General features: G+C 41.7%; 1 protein-coding gene across 1 annotated transcript in view; it reads left to right on the forward strand.

The window, feature by feature from the left end:
- LOC114454579 (retinal-specific ATP-binding cassette transporter-like) overlaps nt 1-12,042 on the forward strand; it is a 93,924-nt gene that overhangs the window by 59,024 nt on the left and 22,858 nt on the right. Inside the window, 9 exon segments of the mRNA XM_028435134.1 lie at nt 696-790; nt 1,581-1,613; nt 1,760-1,865; nt 1,944-2,018; nt 2,757-2,926; nt 2,999-3,176; nt 3,253-3,368; nt 7,671-7,818; nt 9,197-9,320. Of these exon segments, the coding sequence (XP_028290935.1) occupies nt 696-790; nt 1,581-1,613; nt 1,760-1,865; nt 1,944-2,018; nt 2,757-2,926; nt 2,999-3,176; nt 3,253-3,368; nt 7,671-7,818; nt 9,197-9,320 (1,045 nt within the window).

Genomic DNA, 12,042 nt, shown 5'->3' on the forward strand with positions numbered 1-12,042 from the left:
GGGGGGGGGGGGGGGGGGGGGGCGCTGGCAGTGCGCCCCGCCAGCAGATGGCAGACTTATTTTTAAAAACACACAAAAATGTCCAAAGTGACTCAAAAGACACACAAGATGTATTGCGTGTGATTTTTATTTTGTGTGTTTGTTTTTTTTAGGAGGTTTGTGTATTTATGGAGTCATTTTCTGTTATTTTTTTAAAGTCCTTTTGTGTATGTCTGTTGTATTTTGTTCTTGCTTTGTGTATTTCTGAAGGCAAATTGTGGGTTTCTTTTAAAGTAATGTTATGTATGTTTGTGTCATTTTGTAGAGTTTTGAAGTATAATTTTGTGTATTATGTTGTTTCTAATTCCTTGTCATGTTGTCATCTTCTTTAACTTAAACCATTTGTAAAAAAAAAAAAACATTTTAAAGTAACAGGGACGAGTGAAAATATTACTCAGAAGTCATTTTGATTGGATACCTTCCACTTAGTTTGTGCAAACTTAGTTCTGATTGGATTTCGTGCCGTTACCATTAAAGTTGAGCTTTTATTAGTCAATGACAAATATCAATATATTTTAATATAGTTGTCAGTCACATGTATTTTCTAAATTAGTCATATTCTAGTTATTGTCGATAAAAAAAATAAAAAATATGACCAAAATTTACAAAATGATTATTGAATTATCAGGTTTTTCTAGTATTGTGTTTATTTTCAGAGGATCCAGTCAACAGGAGACGTCCTTATGGATCTAACGGGACGAAATATCTCAGACTACCTGGTGAAGACGTACCCAGGCCTCATTAGAACCAGGTAGGGTCACATACTGTAACCCCATCTCACTGGAGAACAATGCGACAATGTCACAGAATTTACTGAGACACTGTTGTATCACAAAGTGTGCATGTGTTTAAAAAAAGTGTAGACTTTGCAAGATTTATATTGTATTTCCATTTGTTGGTAAACAACTCTGCCTCTAAAATTCTTTCTAACTGTTTCACTTCTGTTATGATACTGAGATTACATATTTGACTATCAATGTCATTCATTTATACTTTTATTACTTATTTTTTTAGGTGTGGAGTGTCAATTCATATTATTCAAACAGAGAACAATAGTCAGCAGCAGTAGTGATGATAAAAACTAACCCATTTATTAATTGTTACAGACATGTAAACTTTAAACATAGGAATATTTTAGAATGAAATAAATTAAAAGAACATTAGAATAGCCTGAAAAATAACCCTTAAGCTATTCAATAAAAACAATTTATATTGTTGGAGATTTGGTATGCAGGCAGATTCTTTTTTTTTGGCTAATATCAGATTGATATTCAATACTAATAATGGGGAACCCTTAGTTTAGAATTTGGATGTTATTGACTATTTAGGTCCAAAAACTAGAATACCTACAATTGGACTTCATCATCATGAAATATCAATAAGTATAAAGTTTAAATAAGTAAATTAAAATAGATATAATATTCTAAGACAATATTTATGTTAGATTATTATACATAGAACAGTAACTATTGATCGAATCAAGTTATTTTTACATGTTGAATATATGTTCCATATTGAGTCTCTGTGTCATCTGTTTTCAGTTTGAAGAGTAAATACTGGGTGAATGAACAAAGGTACACATTTTACACATTTTAAAGTCCTATCTGATGATATAGTGTGATCACTCTGCCCCCTAGTGGCTGTTTATTTGTAGTACAGAGTGTGAGTTCTGCTCTGATGGATGTTTGAAGGCTTTTCTCTGTATTTCTCCTTCATCCAGGTATGGAGGAATATCAGTGGGAGGACAACTTCCTGTTTTAGAGCTGTACGTGAAGACGATACAGGAAGTAGCAGCTCAGCTCGGTTACCTCTTCAATGTGACTGGGGTAATAATATAAGGCTTTAAGTTTGGTAGTTCTCTCCTCAAACAAAAGTACATCTGATGAAACTTTCTTTTCCTAAAGGGAGAACACTCCAAACAAACACTGAAAGACATCGACAAGTTCCTCAGATACATGGAGACGCAGAATAATGTGAAGGTCAGCAGCATGACGTCGTCAAAGGAACCGTGTCATGTCTTGTCGTTTGTGTATTTTTGTTGTTGTTTGGTGTTTTATCCATCTATCTATCCATCCATCTTCTTCCACTTATCTGTTGCCGGGTCATGGGGGCAGCATCCTTAACAGGGAGGCCCAGACTTCCCTCTCCCCGGCCACTTCTTCCAGCTCCTCCAGGGGGATCCTGAGGCGTTCCCAGGTCAGCCGAGAGACATGGTCTCTCCAGCGTGTCCTGGGTCTTCCTCAGCCTCTCCTTTTTTAGGGACATTTCCTGAAACTATATTTATTCATAAGGTTTTAATTTGATTTGTTCATCAGTCAGACTACAGTGATTAGTTACTGTAGAATATAACAGTATAGGCCTACAGCAAAATAAGAGTTAAGCCTCATAAAATAATCCCCAAACAGCTCAATATTAACTACAAATAATATATTTAATTCTGTCTCTAATTGATGTTTGTTCATCACAATCAAACATATTGTTGTGCTGTTTTTAGATCATTTTTGTAGTAATGCATACAACGATAAAACATAATAATCGCTCTTTCTGCTAGATCCAAATCTGGATCAATATAATCTGAAATGTGTGAATGTGAGAAATAAACATTACTTACTTACTACTTACTTACTGAATTCAACCTTTTGAAAAACCAGGCCCATGCCTCATATTGTAATTTATATTATTTAATTTTTTTAACACATATACTGTATTTTCTATAGGTTTGGTATAATAACAAAGGCTGGCATGCTATGGTTTCCTTCATGAATGTGGCCAACAACGCTATCCTCCGCACCAACCTGCCCAGAGACGTGAGTCTGGATGAATACGGCATCACCACCATCAACCATCCTCTGAACCTCACCAAGGAGCAGCTTTCTGACGTCACAGTGTGAGCTTTCATTATTTCCTTTTCATCGTTATTTCAAACCCAAACTCACCTAATCAAACCTTCTGTTTCCAGTCTGAGCACCTCTGTGGACGCCGTGGTGGCCATCTGCGTCATCTTCTCCATGTCCTTTGTTCCAGCCAGCTTCGTCCTCTATCTGATCCAGGAACGAGTTACTCACGCTAAACACCTGCAGTACGTCAGTGGGGTCAGCCCTGTGGTCTACTGGACAGCTAACTACCTGTGGGACATGGTACAGCATGAAGAATATAGTGCATTAGGTGGGAGATGAAGAACTCTGATTGATATCATGATGTTTTTCTCCACAGGTGAATTATTCCATCAGTGCAGCTCTGGTGGTGGAAATATTCATCTTTTTTGATAAGAAGTGTTACACATCACCAACCAATCTCAGACCACTTGTTGCTCTCCTGATGCTTTATGGGTAAGATTGATCACACTTATATTCATGATCTGATTTAAATGGAACTATTTTAACAGTGGCTTTGACAGGATTAAAATAATTTAGCAACAGTGGATAATAAATTAGTCTAGAAGCAGATGGTTTCATTAATCTTATTCACAACAGACGTTAGCAACTCTCTGTTGTTGTTGTTTTGTTAAGTTTATATCAGACTCAATTCAGAGTTAAAACAGAACACTAAACAATCAAAGGAACTCCAAAAACACACAAAACAACAGCGAAATGCACAAATTTTTAACAAAAGTACACAAAGTAGATCAGCCAGTCGTCTAGGTATGGGAGAACCTTCAAGCCCCGAGACTGTAGAGGTGCTAGGGCCGCAGACACACACCTTGTGAAGACCCTTGGGGAGAGAGAGCGGCCGAAGGGCAGCACCCTGAACTGCCAACGGTGGCCGCGGTATGCGAAGCGCAGAAACTGCCTGTGTTGCTGAGCAATTGGAACGTGAAAGTACGCGTCCTTGAGGTCAATCGATGTGAACCAGTCCCCATGAGCCACCGTTCTGAGGACATCTGCTGTGGTCAGCATGTCAAAAGGTATGATCTTCAGAAATTTGTTCAACCCTCTGAGGTCTAGGATTGTGCAGAATCCGCCTGTCTTTTTTTCCACTAAAAAGTATGTTGAGTAGAACCCTCTGTGACCTGACCGAGGGTCTACAGGCTTGATGGCGCCCTTGGCCAGGAGGGCGGACAGTTCCTGGTATAATGCAAGAGCCTTTGCCGGGTCGCTGATGGATGTCATTGTGACCCGGCCGTACGTGGGGGGCTGGCGGCGGAATTGAAGTTTGTACCCGTAGGTTAGGGTGGCAACCACCCATGGGTCTGAAGCATGAGTAGCCCACTGTTGGAGCTGCTGATGCAAAAAATATCCGACCGCCGGCCCCAAGGCCTCAATCTCTGCCCCCCGGCCCCTCAGGGCCCTAGTGGGAGGGCGGAAAGGCTCTGGAGCTCGAAATTGTCTGGGGGGCAGGCGAGCAGAGCCCCGAAAATCCCGGACTGGTCTCTGTGCGGGACGCTGGGCATCACGACAACCAGTGGAGCGAGTTGTCGGCGGCACATGGATGCGAAAAACAGCCGAGGGGCCCCTCAGCCTGCCGGCCGGGGGTCTGTCAGGAGAAGGCATCCGGCTATGCCCGGCAAGCTGCTGCCTGGTTTGCCCCGCCTGGATGGTTTCCAGCACTTCTTGGGCTGCTGGACCAAATATCTCCCCCGGTTCGACCGGGTGGCTGCGCAGCATTCTCCTGGCTGCCTCTGTTAAGTTTGACTTGGACAGCCAAACCTGACGACGAGCTTGGACAAAGATGGACATTATTCGCCCAAGCTCTCTAAACATAAGCCCAAAAGCCTCCGATGAGGCATCACAAAAGGTAACCGCATCGGCATGCACACTGCCCTCCTGCAGTGAGGCTGAGAGGGCCAACATGAGGTGTGATAGGGAGCTTCCCATGCGACCAGCACGTGCTCCAGCATCATAAGCCCTCGTGAGAAGGTCATCGGTTATTCGACACTGGGGTCAAGGACACCTAGCATCCCTTCGAAGTGCTTAATATGGGGACACAATAAGAGAAGCGATGGCAGGCTCGATGGGCGGAGTGCGATCCAGGCCAGCCCCCGCTGCACCATGCATGGCTGCCAGGGTCCGCCCATCTGTAGAGAGATGGGCGCAAGCCTTACTGTCCCTCCAACAGGACTGTAACTCCTTCAGATAATCCTTTGAATGTGGAATAGTGAAAGCTGTGGAGGCAGGCCTGCGCCTGAAGAAGGCGCTTGCAGATGCTGACTCTGTGGGACTGCTGTGTGCAGCCGCTGTAGAGCCAGGCACATGACAGCGCGCATGGAGTTGTCTTCCACCTTGGGCCATGAACTCTGATCCGAGGAGTGGGAGCCCTGCTCAGACACCTGGGATCCGACATCCAAATTCTCCCTATAATCACAGAAATGGCTAGCCGAAGCAGCCAAAGAGAGTGTATCCTCCTCGGGCAGCAGTGTTGGCATTGGGGCAGATAGAGCCGCATCAGCCACCAGGGGAATAACCGGCTGGCTGTCGGCCAGCAGGAACCTCATCTGAGCCAATTCAGCAGACAGCTGCTCAACTTTAGATGATAACCCACCATTGTCAGACTTTGTTTTCTTCCTGGAAGGGGCAGCTGCCGTAGCCTCTCCCCACCTCTTGGAGCGTGTCTGACGGGTCGGAGGTGGCTGGCCTGGGTGGAGGTCGACTACGGCTATTGAGCCTTCCACCCCCGCCAACCTGGCAACCCTGGCCGCCCGAGGCAAGTAGCTGCAGTTTATGCAGGGATTGCCCGCAGGTGCTCAGGACCAAGGCATGCGGGGCATACGTTGTGGCCATCCTCTGGCTGTAAAGAAACCCCACAGGATGTGCAGATATGAGAGCCATCCATCGTAGCTGCACTGAAAAGCCACTGATTTCAACACAGATATTCTAGCTCAACAAAGGGAAGGGGTGCGTACGCCGTCTGTCCGGTATCACCGTGCACTCCTGCACAGTCGAGGCCCAAATATACTTAAAAAAGGCTGTACTGCGGTCTTCACCCGAATTGGGCTCTTTAACAGAAGTTGACACTAGCTCAGCCGGTGAAGCTAATGTAAACGGTCGACCGTGGCTCAGGTGGTAGAGGGTCGTCTTCTGATCAAGAGGTTGGGGGTTCGATCCCAGTACCTGACTATGTGTCGAAGTGTCCTTGGGCAAGACATTGAACCCTAAGTTGCTCCCAGTGGTCGACTAGCGCCTTGCATGGCAGTCCTGTCCCACTGGTGTGTGAATGTGAGAGTGATTGGGTGAATGAGCTGATATGTAAAGCGCTTTGAGACTGCTTAAGTGTGGGAATAAAGCGCTATATAAATCAAGTCCATTTAGTCCATTTAAACAAATCCACACTGGGCTCCGGGCGTGTGCACACACGACCCACCAGCAAACAAATAAAGTTGGCTAACTAAAATTTCGGGAGTAGGCTGCTCAAACGCAGCCATCACCGACCATCTCTTTCATTCTTATTTTGTAAAGACAACCGTTGATTTGCCGAATAAGCGGCTACTTACCTTGTCAGCGTGTATCGTCGGGACCAAACACAAACCATATGCTGGGGGGAGGCGGCGCTAACGTGGCCTGTGCCAACAGAGGTTGCTAATGGGTAAAGCTACTGCTTCCCAAACACACGCTCCTGGAGGGCGAATGCACGCTACTCAGACCTACCACGGTCACGGAGCTACTAGCGACAGCAGCTTGTATGCACAATATTCCAGCAACTTCGCACGAGAAGAAAAAAAAGGAAAGTACCCTGGAGTGATACCTGAAGATATAAACTTCCTCCGGGTCATCCAGGGGTCATGGGTGACATTGTTGGTATACATGATCGCACTGCGCATGCACGAAGGGTAATATTCAGTGCTTAAAGCACCGCCTCTGGCGGTCAGCGGGGATGAAATAGAACTCCAAAGATGCACAAAAGGCCAACAAGATTACAGCAAATGATAGAAAAATGCACAAATCAACAAAAACATTTCAGAAAATGAAAGAATAATACCTAAAATGACAACAACACACAAAATTATAACAAAAACATGCATAATTACTCAAAAAACACAAGCTGACAATGAAAATTCCCAAAATGTCAAAAAATACACAAAATGACAACAAAAATAGGCATAATGAGTGGAAAGACACACAAAAGATCAACAAAAATATGTGTATTGAGTGGAAAGACACACAAATGCTGCTGAAGAATTTTCAGTTTCTTGTTTTTTCTCCACCAAACATTATTTTTTATTTTTGTCTTAAATATAATATATATAAATTGACAGACACTGGGCCGTGAGCCATTACCAGTCTAACAGTTTCCCCTGATGGATGTTTTTATGTTTTAAAGCAAACATTACTTTGGGGAAAAAGGGACCACGTGAAATAAATAAATGCAAATATGTAAGTGCAATATCTAGGAACATTTACATATAAATAAGAATTCTAAAACCTTTTGCTAAAGTAACAATAACTCACACTGTTTTTGTTTGCATTTGTGAATATTAAAACTTGCATTAAAACGACAAAAACTAGCGACAAATACGTATTCTCCTGGAAAGGTTAATTAACAACTATTTGATGTGATTAAAGCACTCACTACTAGCAGTACATTTTAATCTGCAGGGATTATACATTTTTGTACAATTTTCACTGACTAGATGACATTAAAATGTTTACATTTGCAACATTCACTAATATTCTCAGTATGGTTTTGTGCTTCATTAGCTGGTCCGTGACCCCCATGATGTACCCCATGTCCCACGTGTTCAGTGTCCCCAGCACGGCCTACGTCTCCCTCTCATGCATCAACCTCTTCATCGGCATCAACAGCAGCGCTGTCACCTTCATCCTCGACCTGTTTGACAGCTCAACAGTAAGCCAGGGGGGTTAGGGGCCCCTAAAGGCCCCATTCTCTAAAAGGTCAAGGTTTGGAGCATTTGGGGGTAAAAGTGGGGAACCAAGCTTATTTGGTCGTTTTCGGGCATATATGCTGATTCAGAATAGCAATGTTCCCAAGCTGTAAAAGATGAAGAAAAACTTTTTCAATCAAAAACAAATATTTTCAATCAAAGAAAAAAAGTGTTCAAATCCCCAAAAATATTTGAGACCCAAATACTTGTGTGTGTGCGTGCTTGATGACAGGGCAACAGCCGAACTTCCCATAGAACATGTCCGTCTCTCCCGGCCGTCACCGGACCGTGCCCTGGTAGCAGGGAGACTGGAGCATTAATTTGGAGTACGGTTCTAAAGACGTTTTAAACAGCAGTGCAAATATAGAGATGATTCATAAATTTAAATCAGAAACACAGCAGCGTCCTCATGTACATGCTCTTATTTTGAAAAGCACAACTTCGGGTCTCACCATCATTGTTTTTGTCCTCCTGTATTTCTGTTTTTAGGAACAAAAATTGAAATTAAATGGATTTTTAAACATTTGTTTATCCCTTCTTGACCCTGATAAAGAAATATGCCTTGAATTTAAATTTTAGTTTTTCAATTGATAACGAAAATCAAATAACCAAACGTTTTTTTTTTCTTTTTCAATTTCCTTTTCGGAACGGAAAATTCAATGACCAAAATGTACACTGACCTTTATCCATGTTGGGTCTGATCCTGACTTCTGAAAAAGGAGGAAGGGAAAGCAAAATTATTTCATTTCTCTTTCTCCACTTTGCTTCGCTTTCTATCGTCTCCAACTCCCATAGCTTCACCTGTCAATCAGACACTATATGACAAACCGCTGTGACATTAGCCCCTCCCATGGCGGTAGAGGGGTGTTGTGTAACTGAGCGGCTGGATTCAACTCTGCGCAGCCGCAGAGGAGTTCCTGTGCATGTACAACTTTTAACAAGAGTGGATGACAAAGATTAGTGCGCCCCAAAGCGTAAAAACACGTCACCAATCAGACACAGGTGAACCAAACAACTTTACTTTACCTATAGAATATTTATTCTGATTATCTAATTACACATCTAAATGTGTTTCATAGTATTTGTAATGTATTATTATTATATTATCTTTTTAATGTCTTACTCAAACTAACGTGATGAGTGGTGGGGCGGCGCCCTCTATTGGCCAGTCGCCACCTCTAAATTAAACCAACATTAAACCATCATGTTTCCTGCTTTTACCCTAATTTACCGCTGACCGCTGGTTCCAGCAGCTTTTGAAGAATCGGGCTTAGTCTAAGTGTTAGATTCTCTAATAGTCCACCTCTGATGCATCTTCATCTTTGTGCTGCCTCCATCCAGGCTTTGTACAGGTTCAACCAGCTCCTAAAGAACATGCTGCTGGTCTTTCCTCATTACTGCCTGGGCCGAGGTCTCATCGACATGGCCATGAACCAGGCACTGACGGACGTCTACGCTCGGTTTGGTGAGTGCAAAAGCCCTCACAGTGCTGCTAGTCGAGCTAATGATGCTGTTTGTCCTCAATCTATAGCAGCTACTTTCTCACTGTGAGACCTCAGCCGTCACAATCTATAAATGCCATGTCAAACACGACTCAGTAACAATATATTAATGTAACAAATGATGACACAGTTGGTATGAATTCAAGCGCAGTATTATAATACAACTAGACAATGTTTAAAGGAGAAGACGATAGCTGTTTTAAAATAAAAACAAAAAATCAAAGATCTTTTGCTCAAAGAAAAGATCAAAGAATCTCAACCATGGAGTCACGAGACACTGGGAGGGGTCACCAGATGCCTTCAAGAAACTAAGAATATTTTCTGAACAATTTGAGCACATTGTTGCTTATTTTTGCCCTTTTTCTTTAACTATCCCAAACTTGCCATATATTAACCTATTTTCATCATATTTTCACCCATTTCTGACACTTCACCATGAAATTGCAATGCCATTTCTGCTCATTTTGGACACTTTCAAGTCATTTTCAGCACTTATAAACCCTTTCCACCACTTTTCCATCTAATGTTGCATATGTTGATCCATTATTGTCACTTTTAACCTCTTTTCCCCAAAATGCTTATCTTTTTTCATTTTAACCACATTCACCATTTGTCATGCCTATTATTTGCCAGTTTAAACTATTTGTTCCTACTTTTTAAATTATATTACCCCAACCCCCCTCCCCGCATTTCTGCCACTTTTCAGCCAATGTTGAGACTTTAGACCAATTTTTCTGTCTGTTTTTTCCCACTCTAATGTGCAACTTATAACAATTTTCTGTGCTTTTTAAAATCCCATTTCACCATTTTTCCACCACTTTTGGTCACATTCAATTCATTTTATTTCTGATTAAATCAAGGATTTACAGCTTTAAGAAGATTATATACTATGGCCCAAATAATAATAATCTTCCTGAATACCAGTGGATATTATTAAGATACATAAACAAACTTGTTTTAACCTATTTTCATCAGTTCTTCTTTCCATCATTCTTTTGCTCCTGTTAATGTATTTTTGCTACAATACTCTCATTTCTGTCACTTCTCCATCAAATTTCAATGCCTTTTCTGCACTTATAAAGACTTTTTAAGCACTTATAAACCCTTTCCATTAATTTTTCACCTAATGTTGCATAAGTTGACCCATAATTTTTTTTTTTTGCCAATTTAACCATATTCATGGTTTGTCAGTTATTTGCCAGTTTAAACTAATTGTTCCAATATTGACACTTTCAACCCTTTTTACCACTTTGTCTGCAACTACCCCAAAATTGCCATATTTTAACCTACTTTCAACACTTTTTCTTGCCATATTTTTGCTTTTTTCAATGTAAGTTGAGGTTTTGTTTAATCAGACACTGGCAGTTGACAATTGTTAGACCCTAAAAACTAGTGTAAATGTGATGCACACGCTTAAACGGGAAAGAGAACCAAGTTGTTGGCAAGAGTGAACTTTTCTTTTCATTGCTTTGGACAGTGACATTTTGTTTTGCTAGCTAGCGATCTCTCGCTAATGTCTTACAACTCTCAGTAAAAAAACAAGATAAAAAAATAACAGCATCAGAATATAACGCGATAATTGGCTGTGTTACTAACGGATAGCTAAGTGACCTGAGGCCAAACGTTGTTGCCGACCCCTGCATTAAGGCATTCTACTGTGGTGGTGGTTCTGTGCCTGGTTGTTCTTCTCAAAAACCAGCTGCTCGTTCATACTTCTCAGCTGGTGATTGAACTGACTGCGGAACAGAAGCTGTTGTTTGAAAGCTTCAGCAGCATCGATCTGCTGGGCGTCCAGGGTAGATTTCAGAGTCTGTATCGCTGATGAGAGGGAGTTCACTGTAGCCTCGTATTGCTTGATGAGGGTTTCCTTCTCCTCTTCCTGTTTCTTCTGCAATTCAACATTTTTCTCACTGAGCGCTTGCTTGGCGTTTTTTAAAGCGAGGATTTCATCGTTCTTGACTTCCAAGTCCCAATCCATCTCCGTCTCTTTAATACCTTTGTCGATGTGGAGGTACACAAGCTGATTGACTTGGTTCTGGAGCTCGGCGTGGAGGTTTTTGGTCTCCTCCTGCAGGACTTGAATAGCCTTTCTCATAAAAAGGACTTCCAGCTCAGGCCTGTCCTTCTCTGCAGACGTGTTAAACTTCTTGTAGGGATGGTGCCCTTCAAAATCTTCATTACAATCAAGAAATTGCACTTTAAAAATAAATAAATAAATGAAAACAACTAAATATGTTTTGAGAAGTATTTCCAACATGTGATGTCAGGAAAGAAACTAAAAACCCCAAAAGTGTATTTAGAGAAACTTTAATGTGTACTAACTCCATCAAGTTTATTTTGTCTTTGAAATAATACATTAAAGAAGACATATGAAGAAAAATCCACAGTCTTTTTTGACACAAATGAGGTAACTTGAGTGTCCACACGGGACACAAAATATGAAACAAATCCATCCAGTCGTTTGTTTGTGGTCTGTGTAAATCTAATAACACAGAGAAAAGTACTCTGTTTCAAATGTTCAACATTTGTGACCTCACAAGTGCAATCGGGAAAGAAAATACCCTCCCCTCCGCTGGTATCTCCACCCATGGACTTCACTCCCAACCTGATGAAAACTTTAGCAAAAGACCGCCATTGTTTTTCTCGCTAGAGAAGGAGTGATGGCTACTGGTAAAACTAAATATA

This window comes from Gouania willdenowi, chromosome 20 (genome assembly GCF_900634775.1).
Source record: "Gouania willdenowi chromosome 20, fGouWil2.1, whole genome shotgun sequence".
Lineage (NCBI taxonomy): Eukaryota > Metazoa > Chordata > Actinopteri > Blenniiformes > Gobiesocidae > Gouania > Gouania willdenowi.